General features: G+C 45.4%; 2 protein-coding genes across 2 annotated transcripts in view; one reads left to right on the forward strand and one right to left on the reverse strand.

Moving 5' to 3' along the window:
* LOC311310674 (transmembrane protein 132C) overlaps positions 1-1,879 on the forward strand; it is a gene marked incomplete at both ends in the record, with an annotated part of 153,212 nt that extends 151,333 nt beyond the window's left edge. Inside the window, one exon of the mRNA XM_084440183.1 lies at positions 686-1,879. Within this exon, the coding sequence (XP_084296309.1) occupies positions 686-1,879 (1,194 nt within the window). The remainder of the gene's footprint in view (positions 1-685) is intronic.
* An 8,143-nt stretch (positions 1,880-10,022) lies between these two features.
* slc15a4 (solute carrier family 15 member 4) overlaps positions 10,023-17,500 on the reverse strand; it is a 30,398-nt gene continuing 22,920 nt past the window's right edge. The window contains exon 9 of the mRNA XM_084439412.1: positions 10,023-11,325. Coding sequence (XP_084295538.1) covers positions 11,180-11,325 — 146 coding nt within the window. The 3' untranslated portion in view covers positions 10,023-11,179. The remainder of the gene's footprint in view (positions 11,326-17,500) is intronic.

Raw genomic sequence — 17,500 nt, forward strand, 5'->3', positions numbered from 1 at the left:
TTTATAGGGGGGCAGGGGGGGCAAGTGCCCCACCTGATTGGCCAGCCCAACTCTGCTCAAATTCTTAAAAAAAAGTATTCTTTTTTACTAATTAACACAATTATTAAATACATAATTGTGGTTTGTACCAGTTTGTGTTAGGTCATCATTCATTTTAAACGTGTATTTATTACTTAAACTAGGCTACCTTTAAAAATATATATATTCATAATCCACCAATGGCACAACTCGTCCGTCGACCTCAACTATTTCCAGTTTGATCTGTTACCGCAGAAAAAATGAGATCTGACTGTACTGCTCAGTGCTCAACAAGCTACTACTAGCCAATCACAACCAACAGTGGGTGTGAAGTGTCCTCCTCGTCGGACCATCCACTGTCCTTCACTGTTTTGTCGTGAAAGGCCCAGTAAGGCCCACTGCATACAACATCGTCCTTCACACACACCCTTTTGGACAAAACTCAAAGAAACAAAAAAAAGATCAACCATTCATCGTTTTCAAGGGCATGTTTTGTTCAGGTTTGGCTTGCTTCTCTACCCTGTTCTGAAAGGAGCACTCACTTAATGAAATAATGTCTCCCCTGGCCCATTTAAACTCCAGTTAGACGACGCCGAGACGTATCAGGAATCAAATCAAGCTGGCACGGTACCTTAATGACGCTGTGTGTGTGCATGTGTTTGGACAGGAAGCTCTGATCAGCGCCTGGCTCCAGTTCAGCGACGGCTCCATGGCCCCTCTGGACCTGTACAACCCCGACTACTTCGTCCTGACGGCCACCTCCCTGGACGACGAGGTGGTGACGGTGCAGCGGGACCCGTCCTGGAAGTGGCCGGTCATCGTGACGGAGGCGGAGGGCCAGGGGCTTCTGGTCAGGGTGGAGATGACCGTCTGCGAGCTCTGCCAGAAGTTCAAGCGCCGCAGCGTCCTGGCGGCGGGGAACTGTAACGTGCGGGTCAAGTTCGGACACGGCGACGGCGACGGCTCCCGGGGCGGGGCCAGTGACTACGGGCAGGAGGGCGAGGAGATGGAGAACAGGGCCAGCGACCGCGGGCAGCTGTCGCCGTCTCAGGACCGGACCGGGCTGGACGCCCACTACTACGGCAGCTCCATCTCGGACATGGAGGACGGGGTCGTGAGGAGGGACGCCACCACCCGGAGCTCCATCATCCGCAGGCCCAACGGGGGCAAGCTGTTGGATGAGGGCGGCCGGGTACAGAACCTGCCCGTCGACTTCTCGGACTTCCCGGCCCAGGCGGACCTGCCGCGCGGCCGCAACACGGAGGACGACCTGCTTCAGACGGCCCGCGGGCTCACGGACCTGGAGATCGGTATGTACGCCCTGCTGGGGGTCTTCTGCCTGGCCATCCTGGTCTTCCTCATCAACTGCATCTCCTACACCCTGAAGTACCGCCACAAGGAGATGTCCATAGAGGGCCAGGAGAGCATGAACCACGCCCACGACTGGGTGTGGCTGGGCAACGAGGCCGAGCTTCTGGAGAGCCATGTGAGCCTGTCCCCCCAGCAGGAGGAGCACACCACCATGATGGACACCAGCGGCAGCCTGGAGGAAGGAAGTCACCTGCTGAACGGGGGATCGGTCCAGAAGAACGTGCAGGGCCAAGTGCATCGGGCGGCGGACTCGGGCGGCGCGGCCAAGGACAGCAAGGGGGACTCCCCCACCACCAAAAGGAAGCGCGTCAAGTTCACCACGTTCACCACCATCCCGCCAGACAACGGCTGCCCCACGGTCAACACTCTGAGTATGGGCCACAGCCAGGACATTAAGTGGGTGTGCCAGGATGTGGAGCTGGGGGACTCCAAGGAACTCCGCAACTACATGGAGCGGTTGAATGACAGTGCTTTGAAAGAGGTGGCATAGCGTTTTGTGCTCAGTGCACTTATTGCGAACACACCCTTATGCCTTTCACAGCAAGGTTATGCTTGGAGCCTGAACAGTAATTACAATCCTGCACCAAGAGGAGGTTGCAATCTGGAAATGACAATTCTGTGTATTACAAAGAACTGCCAAAGGGTCATTGAAAATTGAAGGACAGAAACAGTTAAAGAGGACTCAAATCATTAAATTGAAAAAAAATTGTACATGAATGGGAATTTCTGGTTGTTTTCCAATCATTTATTTGGCTTGTCTTGTAATATTGCCTAAGTTTTTATCATAATTTTATTCTTTTTGTACAGTAAAATCAAACAATGTTCCTAGAATAAACCACATTAATGAAGAGATTTTCTGAAGATGGTGACATATAAATTGAAAAATGTAATATTAATAGATATTCAAGGTGTACACTTACACATCGTTTTGAAGGTTTTATAGCATTTTGAAAACTTAATTTTTTATTCCCATTCCTCATTTTGTTGTTCTGGTGTCCAGGAATAGGACAGGATTAGCCATCAGAAAGTCCTGCATGTGGTTTGAAATAAAGGCAAAACTTTTAGTTGATCCTCATCCTCCTGAAGAAGCTGAAGAAGAAGCAAGATATTCTGTAAATATACTGACCAGTCGTAAAAAAAAAAAAAAAAAACACATCAAAAGTTATTGTATTGTTTCTCTGCATATTGTATTTTCATATCTACCATTTAAAGAATATACAACCATGTCAAGTGTGTGTGTCAACCTCTTGTTTGGCATAATGGCCACAGCTTGTTCCAAATTTCTATTTACCCATAAGTCTCAGTGTAATTTAACACTATTTTCTCATCTAAATTCAACAAACTGTGTTTCAATTACAGTGGCCACAGCTGTGTATTAGACCGATCCATTATACTTGACAGCAGAACATCAACGTGTTTGAAGGGAAAGAAGGCTGATCCTGACACTCGAGGAGGGTAGATTATTAATTAATTAATTATTTACTTTATTAATACATGGCTAATAGGTTAAAAAGCCTTTATTAATACATGGCTAATAGGTGAAAAAGCCTTTATTAATACATGGCTAATAGGTTAAAAAGCCTTTATTAATAGCTAATAAGTAAAAAAAATAATAATAATAATAAAATAAAAAAAAAGGTCTACATGTTGAGACCTAAACCGGTCTTCATGGATATGAACATGGAACCTTGAACCATGAACATATGAACCGGACATGTCCCGATGAAGACCGGTTTAGGTCGAAACAGTGACCACAGGGACTACTTTTTCACTTCCCGCCGAGCACCTGGTTGATGCTGTCTGTACTACAGCACCTATCAAAATACTTCTGTGGGATAACAAGACGCCTACAGCATCAAATACCAATTACAGTTAATAATGACCACACTACACGTTAATGTGACATTTCCTCTGCAACCCCGCAAATTAAATTGGAGTAATCCTGGACAATAATGCTAATTATGGTCTAATTAACCTGTCACCCAGCCTGCAGAAGTGCTTATTGAGTACAAAGCGGGGCGCTAAGTGTATTTCTTCCTGCTTTTCTGAAATGGAAAATTCTCATTAACCCTGATAAAAAGAGTAGGCTGCTAAAGGCCTAGGTTAGCAGAGGTTAGGCTGACAAATGGAACATATTATTCTTGCAATACAATTATTATTTATTTATTTTTAACTATTTTATATATATATATATTTACAAATTGTTCATATATATATATATATATATATATATATATATACTAAGATTTTGGAACAATATAAATCTATAAATATTTTTGTTGTAGAACATGAGCCAATAGATAAAATTCCAAATGTGAATTGGTCAGTTAATTAGCAGACATGTTGTAAACATCGAGTGTTGTGGGCCTTCATAATGAGCACATTAGAGTGCTATTGTAAGCCGGTTGAATTGGTTAAGCTCACTCCTCATTATACAACACTGGCCACCTGCAGCATCTACATTTGTAGCTTTTTGGCGTCGTAGCTGGCTAAAGCAGAGTTTCAGATTCAGAATGGATTCATCACATGTATATGGGTCAGTCTGTACCGTGAAATGTTACTGCCGGCTTGGTGGTGTGCTCTATTTATTTTATTTTTTTTACAAATAATTCCAAATTGCACAAATGACAAATGACACAAAACTATACAAATTTGAGAGGTGGTCCTGTGCGTTGGCAAGTCAGAGGAGCAGAGATCAAACGCAGCTTTGGGAGGACGTGGCCGTGTTGCCCCTTACACTAGCAGCTCATGTAAAGGAACCCACGCTCATCTGAAACCTTGGTGCACGACTGGAGGCTGTTGTCATTCCTGTATTTGTTTAGTCCAAGTAGCCAGTCTGCTACCCCCCTGCTACTCCTGCTGCTAATGCTACTTCCTGCTAATGCTGAATGATAACACCAAATTACCCCTCCCTCAGGCCTTATTACGCCCCATCCCTCCTTCTCTCTCTCTCTCTCTCTCTCTCTCTCTCTCTCTCTCCCAACCAATCTGTCCTCCCTCTGCCTCTTCGTCTATGTCTCTGTCTCTGCTCCCTGTCCTGATAAATGAGTATCTCTTTTTCCTCGGCTCTACTCTCTCCCCTGTGTGATCCGGCCTGTGCTGTGGCTCTATCAGCGCCGGGGGGATTGATGTGGGGTGGGGGCGTAGGCAGTGCGCCGGGGACGACTGTGGATGCTGCGCACCGCCTCTGGACTGTGAAGGGCGAAGAGAGCCGGCCTGGATCTGGGAGGAATTTAACTGTCAGCCACTGGAGCTATGATTGATGGAGGACCCCCGGTAATTAACACACCACTGTGACTCTCTTGCTTTGGCCACTGGTGGCTCTGTCGTGTCACAGAGGGACAGAGCACCAGAGCCCGTTACAAGCTAGTCGGTTCCCTCCCCCCCTTGTTATGGAATTGTCTATACCTACATGGCAGTGGAGATATTAGTATTCAGTTCTGGTATTTCGAAAAGGGAAATACAAGGCTTGTTTTTGTTTGCCTTGAAGTCCAGACTTCTCCAAAAAAGAAAGTTCCCAAGCCCTTCACTTTGGATAGTTTTTTAATTGAACTGGTGAAGTGTGACCAGCACACTAGCAGCGATAAGCTTGGCTCCCTGGTGGTCTTGTGCAAGGCTCTTTTCATTCTTTCTCTGGTTTATGAATAAATCTTAAACGTTTGATTCGTGTGTTTTTTTCCTTTGAATTTATTTACAAAACTATCAAACACTTACCTACCAAGCCACGGGGAACCAAGGCAACATTGTTTGTAAAACACAACCTGAGCCAAATCTAGGGCTTGTAAACAAAGTCTCCCATCTACCCTGTGCACTTCAGCGTAATGAAAAAGTCAAAGTCAATTTCATTTATAGCAGTTTCATACAATGCTAACTGATCTATGTTAACTATACTACGCCCCTAAGACAATCCTATGCTAATGGTACCTGTTGCCCGGGGTGGAGCTCGTTATTGAAGACGTCGTCAGGCGGGAGAATGTCCGAAGGAGAAAATGGAGTCCGCAGGTTGAGGTGAGCAGACGAAGCTGGAGGATGAAGGAGGCAGACTGTTTATTGGGAACGAGGGGGCACCGGGGCAGCTGGGAGATGTAGGCCCTCGTTTGCGTCTGACGGAGGGCACCAGGAAGATGGGCGTTAGGCATCAGTTGCCTACCCCACACTGTCCCTTGCGACGGGTGTTTCCGGGTCCGTAGAACATGGTGAAACTAAAGCTAGCTCAGGTAGGCTACTAACGGCAGCTAGCTAGCATCTCTTAGCTGGTGGTGACACATTAGGCAGCAAACAGTCTCGATATTATTCGTCCACTTCTCTGTCAAGGACCAACGTTCAAAGAACCGTAACATCTACTAGACATTAACACTATAACTCAGCGTCTGTTGTACTAACTTTGGTGTTGCAACTAGCAAAACACAGTTCCTCACCAACGGACACTTCTGCTCGATTTCTCTCTAGCTACAGTAACTCGGACGGACCAAAAAACGCGAACAGAGCAATAGGCTATATCTGTAACTACGCAACGCTGACAATTGTCTAACTACCTAGTTGGAATACAACACAATACAGTAATAATTTGTATAAAACTATACAAATAACAATAACAATAAATCAAACAGGAAAATAACAAACTAAACCAAAATTGGGGAGGGGGAGAGAAACCTAATAGATTTCTCTGATAATAATAGTGAGGGAAAGTAATCTCATCGCCCCCTAGTGGTAGCGTTCCTAATGCCGAGAGAATGAATGGGATTTCTCACAGACACGTCTTTAGAAAAAGTATATCTTGGTCGACACCAAAAAGTTAGTAGAATGCCTTAAATGGCAAATACTTGGAGACAAACTTTATTGATTCTGGTGATCATAGTTGATTTTCAATCACAATCCGAATTATGAAAATATTTTTCTTAAATTCCCTTGACTTTGACTGGAGGAATGAAAGAAGGTGAAATACTGTTTGAAATTCTCACAGTTGGTAGATTATTAATGTAAAGACACTCACAAGTTTTTGTCTTGATAACTTCACCGAAATGGCTTCATAGTAATTATTAGAAAATCCGGTCTATGGGAGTTTACATTGAGACTCCTCTCCGATAGGAAGAAATCCACTAGGGGGCGCATGTTTCACTCTCCCTCCCTATAGTCAAACTGAGCTCATCTAACTGAGTCTTCAGTACTGTGGCGTTTGTGTGCGAGAGAGTGATTCTGTTCGTAAACAGGATTACGCAAAAACTATCAGACCCATTTTCATGAAACTTGGTGGAGGGGTGTAGTAAATTTTGGAGCGGATCCGAATCACCGGGTGGATCTACAATGCTGCAACGCTGGCTGTGACCCGAGGGGGGCGCCACAGAGGCGCCCAAACATGGCCACCCATTCACCTCCATTCATTTTTTGGACGTTGGCTCATTAACAGGGCAACAGTCAAACTTAGGTGGATGAGTTTAATGTATGACCATTAAATTGATTGATTTGATAGGAAACAATATCTCGTGCATTTAGTAATGGTGTGTACATTTCTTATGCTGTTGGGAGTAGCAGTGGCCCATTCATCCCATTCATCTCATTCATCCCATTCATCCTGCGCTTTCTGCAGAGTCATTTCAGAGCAGACACATTTCTCTCTCTCTCCCTACCTGAACTCCCTGAGCCTGGTTTCTCTCTGTGCTTACTTATCGATTAGAGTCGGTAGCATATTATTTATTTTAATTTTAAAAAGGCCTCGGTAAAAAAGAAGAAATACTTCATTGCGCGAGTGATGAAAGTCACATCAGATGCACAGACGGAAAATCCCATTGATCCCTTACTGTAGGACTGAATTAATGAAAAATATTGACTCACCTGTGCAAATGTCTCCATTCATTTACCACATCCAAGCAACTGCTCACTCTCCCTGTGCGTTATGAATTTTGAAAACATGCACCAAAAAGAGCTCGACCCCTGAACTCTGTGGGTGTCGAAAGTAGCCGAGCTTCTGAGTAGACTTTACTTTTACCGAGACATCAAACAGTATTTTTATGCACAAAGCAAAATGTACTTGGTAATGGGGGGAAAATGAATTGTGGCGAGCGCCTCCAGGGAGAGTCACGCACGTACGCACACACCCGACCATGTCATGTGTAGAGGAAATTAATCTACGAGTGGGACTTCTTGGGGACTGTGCTGGTGGCCTACCTGCCTTCTCCAAAGTCCAGACACACTGCGACATATTCCTGCTGGTTGGGGAAAGCAAATCAAGGTCACAAGGCCAGAGTGATATTCTGTTGTACTTTGCGATAGCAGTAAACTTCGTCACGGCTGAGTAATATTTTCTTTAGATGTTCTTATGAGATTGTGGCTGCATCCTGTTCAAATAGGATGTTCCGTGCTGCAGAGTGACTGAATAATAGCAAACATATACCAATAAATCGTGGTAAATATGATGCAGTATTTTTGGTCTTGCTGGTCCATCCGTCATACAAGCGGATTACATTACTGTACATTACATTACAGTCATTTAGCAGACGCTTTTATCCAAAGCGACTAACAATAATTGCATTTAACGTAGGAAAAGCCAATGTACCACTACTTGCCAGAACTCACAAGTGCATCTCCTTTCTAAAACAAGTGACTAAGAGTATAATCTAGTGCTGAAGGCAAAGTGTGAGAATAGCAATCTAAACACACAGTTCTGTTCTTATAGCGTGGACATGTGAACTGTGGTGCTCATAATAAGGTGGTTAAAATATCACAGCGTCACATATTAGTCTTGGTCAGGACTGTGAGAGATCTTACCCAGATAGCAAGCGGCTGTGTAATGATTCTGGGCCATATATGGGCTGGAACTAAGCCACAAGGGCCAGATCTGGCCTGTATATGGCCCAGATCCGCTTGCTATCTGGGTAAGATCTCATGCTTGTGCTTGTGACTAAGTGAAAAAATCTCATTCCAAACAAATTCCAGGATTTTCAAGGGCCCTCTCCCTACTGGGGCCCTACGAGGGGGGAGAAAGTCTCCTCCTCATCCCTCATGACACCCATGCCAACATCGACCCTGCCTTGACTCCAACGTTACTCTGGAACATCCTGCACCACCAACTTCTTAAAAATGTGCATAAACTAAAATTGAAAATAACATCAGACGTACAAGTATGTATGTTTCAATTCTGATGATTCCTGCTTATGATCTGACTGTCACCACGGTTACCATGAGACAGTAGAGGCATGTCTTAATTAGCATCATGACTCTGTAATCCAGTAATTCAAATTGTTCAAATCAAAGTGGGTGTTTGATTGAGAGCAGTCAACTATAGCTTGAATAATCTTGTTCTCTCATCTGTTTTGAATGACAAATTATGTATGCTCTTTGGTGCATACAGTATACTGGCCTCATTCTACAAATGATACTGTAGGTATTAAATCAAAAACATAACATTTCATATTTGATGCTGGAATGGAACCCATCATCAAGCCTGGTAGATATTTGGATGAATAAAACGACAGAGATGACCTGATTCACAGCAGATACATGGAAACCCAGCATCAAAGCAATACGTATAATGACATAACAGCTCATTATTTCATACAGTAAATGCTTAGATAAGCTCTCTAAGAGCTGTGCTGTTTTCCAAACGTCTGGTCTATAAATCAGCCCTTAACCTCTGGAGCAGATTGATGGCAATTCAACTGTATTTCTCAGTGTTATTGCCTTCCACTGCCTTCATATTCATCCATATGTCAAAACTTATGAGGAACACAACACCAGTCATAACCTGGAGGCATTGTGTGTAGTTCAAGCATCAGGTCGTCTGTGTAATGGCGCGCCTGTGTGAGCTCACCATGCTGCTTCAACAGGAAATGGGCAGTTCCCTGACCGGTGGGGCGGATCAGCGTTGGAATCAAACACATGATTTGTGATGACGCGCCAATTTCAATCTGTGTCTCATTAAGCTGTGAAGAAATACACCTCTTGACCGGTGGAATTTCAGATATCAGACAAGAAATAGTATGGTTTCTTTCCTCTGTGTTATGCTACCTATTTCATACCAGCACGGCCAACTCCACCTTCCCCATGGCTGTTGGACTGCGTACTGATAGAGCCTGAGAATAGCTGAGCGTAAATGGAGGAAAGGCAGACTCCCAGAGGACCTTCTTAATTTCTGTTCTTTCCACATTCTCCTCCTCCCTATCTGCTGCTGAAGCTGCTTTTCTTCCACTCTAAAAATCTAACCTCTGCTCCCAATCCTAAAAAACTCTTTGAAACTTTCTCTTCACTACTCCAGCCCCCACCTCCTACTCCCAACTTCTCCCTTCTCCCTGACGATTTCGCCAACTTCTTTGACAAGAAAGTTAACGATATCAGATCCTCTTTCCCCCCATACCCCGGTCAACGCTCCATGCACCAACCTGACCTTTGGATAAAAGCGTCTAAATGACTGTAATGTAATGCCAGTCTGTCACTGGCTTTTACAGTATGAGGCATATGGTCACTGCTCTTCCAGTGGCTTAATGCATAACCCTCATGATAGATGGTGGATAGGCTGTAACAATCATTAATAGTCCTCCACATAAAAGTCCTCCACATTGATAGACCACAGAATTCAGATTTTAATACATTTTATTGGCAAAGATAACGTCAAAACACACAATACAGCATCCCAGCATTATCAAAACAGAACACATTTTCAAGGGAAAATAAAAGTAATATAATATATTATTTGAAATCTGTTAAGGTCATCAAGATAAAAAAGAAAGACGATCAATCTTGTTTTATTCAAAATACTAAATAAAAGGGGGTATAGAGGTGTCCTTGTGAACTACAACTCCCAATTCCTCTCAGGAATCCTCTGAGACTGGGTTCCTGTCCATAACGCTCTCAAAGTCAGATCACGTTTTCCATTGCTTGGTGAATTTATCCCACTTCCCCCGGGCGCTGAGTGGAGTTAGGTTTTTAAAATGCTGAATCATAACCTTCCACGTTCCCTCTGACTAAGGACTAGACCCAACACACACACAGAGTACCGCTTCACATTCCTAACGGTCAAAAGAATACAACGCTGTCCAGGCAGATATTCAGAAGAAAAGAGTTACACTGAGTGCTCTGAACATCTTCAGCTCCTAGATCATAAATGGGGTAATGATATGAAAACATTTCACATTTTCATTATCGACATCAAATCGATGGCATCTACAGTATTTCAACAATAATTGTTAGTAACAAAACCATTTAGAAGCCTATAAAACATAAAATATACAAACCAAAACCCTAAGTAATATACAAATCACAGCTGTAAACAATTCCAGTTCTAATTTGAAATACAGTGTGTGTGTGTGTACGGTATGGCACAGTTCCTGAAGTGAAAATGATCAGTGAAAGGCTAACAAGCAAAAATACAAAATGGATGAGCAACATGAGGTTTGCCTTAGGGGTCGTTTGGTGGGTTCTCCATCGATCTCCTGGAATCACATCAGTTACAAATCCCTCGATACACAGCATTACACCCTATTACACGAAGGTCGTCCGAGGGTCGCTAGTTCAAACAGGTCTCCCGGCAGAGAAAACAACATTCAAATAAGGTTACTGTACTAGAAATATGGCTTCAATAAGACGAGCTTCTCTGATTTCATGAAAGTGTTTCACGTGAAATTCTTGCTGTACCGTAACGTATCGTACGAACCCCTTGAGGAGAGACAAGGAGAGACCTTTTCCCGAGTCGACTTGGGCGGTTCTTTTGGCACTACAGACGATGAACAAGGCAGGTAGGGTGAGTTGAGTAGGGGCTTTGGGGTGGGGTGGGGGGGAGGAAGGGTCAGTCCTGGGGTCAAGACGTGGACCCCCCCCTACTTCCTGCCTTGGTCTTCTGCTTGTCGTACTTGACGGTGACGATCAGGAAGAGCAGCAGCGTGACGCCCTGGATCCCCGCCAGCAGGAAGAAATAGTAGTGCAGTTGGCAGTCGTTGATATTACCTGGAGGAAGGAGGGAGGAGAGTGATGAGACAAGGCCATTGTTGTGACAGAAATCTAAGCCGCGCCTCCCGACAGCGGCGCCGCGTTGCCTGTGGAGCGCTGGAAGATGAGGAGCGAGGCCAAGATGCAGATGCCATATAAATGTGAGTCACGATGAAAAAAAAAAAAAAGATGGAAACTCTCGGTATAAAGAGACAGCTATGCCCTACCTGCAGAGCGCAGAAGGACAGGAGCGCGCCTCCTACATGACCGAGTCGTGTTCCGCATTAAAGGGACACTCCGCTTTTAGCGGCGAATGGGCATAACCTGGCCCCGTCGCATGACACGTTTTCAGCTCCCTCGTTTGATGGGAGAAGAGACAGAACGGTGACTACTGTACACGAAGTAGAAACAGCTCTGTCACGATGCGGCAGGAAGCCGCGCTCATCTTTGATTATTACCCAGAGGTACTCTAAATTGACCCTGTGCCTCAGTGTTCATAGGGAGGCTATTATTGATGGCGCGTGATTGAAGTATGAGTAATAACAGAACAATGTGGACCCTCCGCTGTGCAGAGAGCCAGGGAGGCTTTCATCATGATAGAAGGGCCGTTTGTTTTCCCCCGGGGGAGCGAACGCCACGCAATAAAAGAATCATAAAAACAGTGATACTGCATTGAACCCCTCATTCTGATTCAGATGGATTATTATGAGCACTGTGAGTGTGTGTGTGTGTGAGTGTGTGTGTGTGTGTGTATAAAAAAGAAGAGAATAACAGTATCTAGCCTATACAATTACTATGTACTGTAGCTTAGTGTTTTGTGTTCAACATCCTCCCTTCAAGTTTAAAGAATGATTACCATCAGTTTCCCAAAGGCTATATACAGTAGCCTACAGTATCAAACCCCTTCACCGAGTTAGCATTAGCATCCAGTCATTCCAGAGAGTATGAAGGCTAGCACTGCTGATTGAAGTGGTGGTCCTTATTCATCAAGTGACACTGGGGGGGGGATTCCAAACAAATCTTATTTCCCCCCGCTCGGGTTTACCATGAACGCAAAGCCGACAGCCACACTAAATCCTCCATATTGAAACTTAAACAGCATTGTCTGATGATTGTGTTAGCATTATAGATTTCGGCCCCGCGGCTGTGTTAAGCAGCCTGGTTTACTGATTTAACTGCTTAGCCAGCAGCTCTTCTGCGACCGCTATTTATTTGATGGGTTCTCTCATCAAAAGATGGCTTCATCTCCCGTGGCGGTCTGCTCACAAGGCTCTCAGCATGACGAGGTGTTCTGCCGTAGCTCGGGAGGATACGGGGGACAGAGCTAGCGAGCTACTGTATCCTACGGAGGCTTTCGGCGCAGTGTGCCGTCAAAGGAACTTAGCCATTAAGATCTCCGCATGGGACTGCCACTGTGAATAAAGGCCTACTGTACTAAAAGTGGGTCAGGCTTGATTTTAATTGGACGAGGGGGTGATTCCCCAGAAGACCTGTCGTTTCCCACGGCGACTCGGACCAGAGAGGAGAGGTAGGAGGAGAACAGAGAGAGAGCACTGACAGCCCAGGGACTGTGGGGTCTAATTATACCTGTCTCTGTACAGCTATGTTAGGGCGAAGGAGCATCACGAGTCACAGTGTTATAGTCACATAGGAGAGGTTGAATATACACACTACTGCTGAGGTCATCGCTCTGACCGCAGTATACCAAGGGCTTGAGCCTGACTGGACAGTGCCATGCACCGGAACTGAGATAAAACAGTATTTTTGTTTTCATACTCCAGTATGCAATATGCAGTCAATTACTACTACTACTGTGGTGCCATGACAACCACTACTCCTCCTGCTACTGCAGCAGATAAGTTATAGTTTACAGAAGTTAGGTTCAGCTAAATTAGGCTAGGCTAACATTAAGCTGGGTTGGGTTAAGATTTAATAAATTCAGGAATTGAGGTAATGTTAACATTAGCTAACGTATTTTGGAAGGAGGCAACGTTAGCTAAACTGTTTTTCAGCACTTTGAGATTGTGTCACAATGAAAGTGCTTTATAAATACAATGAATTAATTCTTAATGATTATGTTACATGCAGGCTAGTCCTCCACAGTGATGCACACGTCTCACACACCGTCCTCTGCAGTTCATCAAAGGGCGGGATTAACCTTTAAGAGACAAAGCCGTCATGGCCTCCTGTCACCCCACATCCACTTAGCCGCATCCTCCTGTCACCCCACATCCACTTAGCCGAGCGTTCAGAACACATCAACAGAGCAACAGAGAGACCAGGAGAGACCAGGAGAGACGTCGCACTCTCTCTTATGTTCAGGTGTTCTCTGGGAAATTGGAAAGGCGGTAGATGAAAGAGAGGGGGTCATCATTATAGTTACCAAACCAGAAGTGTGGACCTTTACTACCTTATTAAGAGCCTCCCAGTCTGTGGCCCTCACACTATAAGATGATTGTTTTGCTAATTGAAAACCTTTCATCTAGCGTTCAAATAACTGGAGACTTATTTCCTGCTCAGACTGGTTGCAATGGTTTGTAAAGCTCCCCCTGTCCCCTATGTGTGTGTGTGTGTGCGTGCGTGTGTGTGTGTGTGTGTATATATATATATATGTATATATATATATATACACACACACTTTTCTTTTTTTGACAGCAGGAGTTACAAACCATTGCAATTTCCATTTTCAGTCTCCTCTGTCTGTGCTCTCTCCCGGTCTCTCTGTGCTCTCTCCCGGTCTCTCTGTGCTCTCTCCCGGTCTCTCTGTGCTCTCTCCCGGCGTGTGAGAGGCCGACTACAGTATCGCTCGCTTGAATAATTCATGGGGTATAAAACAAAATGCACGACAGGAGAGCAAAATGGGACGGGGTGTGCAGCTGTAGAGAGTCGGCCTGTATTTCAAATCGATAGTTCGCTGTAAGCGGCGCTCAACAGAGGGGTCCGACGCTGCAGTCTTAATCAACGTGGGGGGGCTTGGCTCCGGGGGCGCTGAGGGGCTGAGATACAGCGGCAGCTCGCATAAAAACAGGGAGAAAAGAGTCTTTTATTGTGCTTAACTGTGTTTTACAGATCCGATAAACATCCACCGAACTGGTTCCTGATGAGTATCAGGGGAGATTAGGGGGGAAGAAGAAAAAAAATCTCGGTTTATGGAGCGCGCCTGACTCAGGCAAGGTTTCAATTCTGTAACGGTTCTTCACTAATTTCATCATAAAAGTCCTCCTCCTCCTTCCCACCCACAGCCTCCAGGGGACACTTGGCTGCTAAGCACTTTCAGAAGTGTGGTAATTACAGAGGCGAGAGACAAAACAAGGACTGGCTGTAAAAACCATTAAGGAAAACCCATAAATATTTGGCGGATTTTTAAGAGGCAAATGCTGAGTGCTGGACGCAAAAGTGAGAATCGATATGAAGGAATGCAGTGCTACAGTGTCCTAATTTGAGACTTTCCTTCCTCTGCCGCTATGCCTAAAACTGTGTCAGGAGGATACAACTCAGTGACGGGTTCATTAGACAAAGATTGAATTACCCACAAACCCACAAGTAGAAAAATACAGAGCAAACACCAAGACTGTCCACTGACCAACTGAAATAAGACAAGGTTCCTGTCTCAGGGCTGTCCACTGACCAACTGATATAAGACAAGGTTCCTGTCTCAAGACGGTCCACTGACCAACTGAAATAAGACAAGGTTCCAGTCTCAGGGCTGTCCACTGACCAACTGAAATAAGACAAGGTTCCTGTGTCAGGGCTAGGTTCTGATCGTGGAGCACTTGGGCTGTGGTTCTGTATATGAGAGCTAATCATGTGGAACTCTGATGAACCGGGTCAATATCTATTCATGGTTCTGAAAATTGATCGATACATCTACGCCGTCTGTGCAATGTCCCAGCATTTTAATGCTCCAATGCATTTAAAACCACCATCTTGCCCCAAAATGAACAAAGGGATCAATGAATGGGATTCCCAATTTTCTGGGACTGAAAAGAAATATGTCTGGCTTTTTTTTTCTTTTTCTTTTTTGTAAACCTTGATCTGCCCCAGAGAGATGCATCATAGCAGCGTGCCTCTGCTTTTACCCACAATCCAACATTCCCATTGAGTCTGACTGCTCTGAGCTGAGTAATCCCACTACAGTATATCTGTCGTCTGATGAAAGGGAAATTGAGTTTTCTTTACAAAAGACTAAACCGAGAAGACTAGGCCTACACCAAAGAAAGATGGCTGATGGAGTCTTGTAAGAAAAATATTTATTCTCTGACATTAAAGCCCCCTATTAAAACACTGACATTTCGGTAAAAGTTCGATCTATCCAGCGGTTCTCCGACATCTGATCCTGGGTCAGCCAGGAGTTGTGGGACAAAGAACGCTCACTTCCTGCTCTGTGACCGAGGCTACTGTCTCAAAGCGAGGCATTGGCTGCTGTACGGTCCAATTAGACACAAGCATTTCAGCCAAACAAACTGTCCTTTGTGTTCTTCAGGCCCACGGACAAGGTGGAGGGATAGAGGGTTGACCTCCCTTCTGAGGTCAGCTGACCTCAACACAGTCTCAGTGATAGGAGAGAACATGGATGCCCTCTCTATAATTGGATAAAAGACTTGGATGAATGACCAACTGGTCAGATGTTTCTTGGAAAACACGTTGTGCGCTGGACTTTCAAGAAATACCTGTACCAAGACATGAAACAGTCTAAGGACGGGTTTCCCGAAACCTTCTTAGCGCTAAGAAGCTCTTTGAGTCTTCTTAAGGCTCCCGTTTGCTTGTTTCGGGACGAAGACTCAAAGAGCTTCTTAGCGCTAAGAAGGTTTTGGGAAACGGGTCCTAAAACAGTCCTGCATTTTGTTTTAAATGTACTTTTTTGCATTTCGTTTTATATGACCTTTTATGTGTTGCACTTTGTCTTGATGCTTTTAATGTCTCATGTAAAGCACTTTGAATTGCCTTGTTGCTGAAATGTGCTATACAAATAAACTTGCCCTGCCTAAAACATATGTGTTACATTTAATTCAGTCCCCTTAATCAGTACAGACTGAGTGTTTTTCCTCAGCATCGGACCCAGTCTGTCTACCTGGCATTAGCATGGCCGACGCTAGTCAGTGAGGAGTAGCAGAGCGGAGGGCTTCCTCCGGGGTGAGGAGGGATGAGGCGGCGGCGCTGTGCGAGGGTGCCTCCGGGGGGTCGGGGGGAGGGATGAGGGTACGGCGCCAGCTCCGTGCTGCGCTCCGGGGCAAGATTTACTTAAGAGGAGAGGGCTGTGTAATCAGACCCCCAGCCGGTGATTAATACCGCGTGTCGGTCCTCAGGCCTGCATGACAGAGCAGGTCTTCTGTTTACCGCTCGGCCCGGCCCGCCCCCCCCCCGGCCGTGGAAATAATAAGGCGGCTCTCCTCCCATCTCTCCCACAGAGCCCCGAGAGCACGCAATCCGGGAAAATATGTTTAAAAAAAAACGACAAAACTAAAACAATCTCGACCACAACAAACTGCGTGATTCCTGACTGGCTCTGAGGCGAACGCCTCGCGCCATCTGTCTTTTACAAACGGCCAGCTGGATGTTTTATTTCGCTTGTTCGCCCCCCTCCGCCATCCCCTCCCCCCCCCCCCCCCTCGTCCTCCCTTGTCCCCCCACGGATCACTTGCTCTTTAAATGACTTTTTCAAAAACGCGGCGAGAGAGGGAGAGAGAGGGAGAGGAAGCTCGCGGGCGCGCTCGCTCTCGTTTTAACAATCGAATGATGCTTACTAAACAAACGTCTCTTCGGGCCGAGCGGCGCGAGGCGGGGGGATGGATTTATGAAGCCGTGCCAAGTGCTGGCATCATCAAAAAATACCTCCCAACCTGTCTGTACACTGTATTAATGAGCTATTAGGTGTTTGTTGGTAAACAATTTACAGTGCTGGCTTGTTTACCGCACGCTCACGGGAAAGTGCGTCCGGCCTGGGAGGCTGCCCGCCAGGGAGCACATCCGTCTGCTGCCAACGCCACGCTATTTATTCTCACACTCGGACAGATTTACACAAACCTTTGTCGTTAGTTTGACATGTCTATTTATTACAGGAAACACTCTTAAAACAAGAGAGTCACACAGACCTCCCTGTCCACCCCCCGTCCACCCCGTCCACCCCCCCCACCATCCCACTTCACAACTAATCTACAAACTATTTAAGTGGATCTTAAATCAAGACAGGATG

The sequence above is a fragment of the Borostomias antarcticus genome (genome assembly GCF_949987555.1).
Source record: "Borostomias antarcticus genome assembly, chromosome: 6".
NCBI lineage: Eukaryota > Metazoa > Chordata > Actinopteri > Stomiiformes > Stomiidae > Borostomias > Borostomias antarcticus.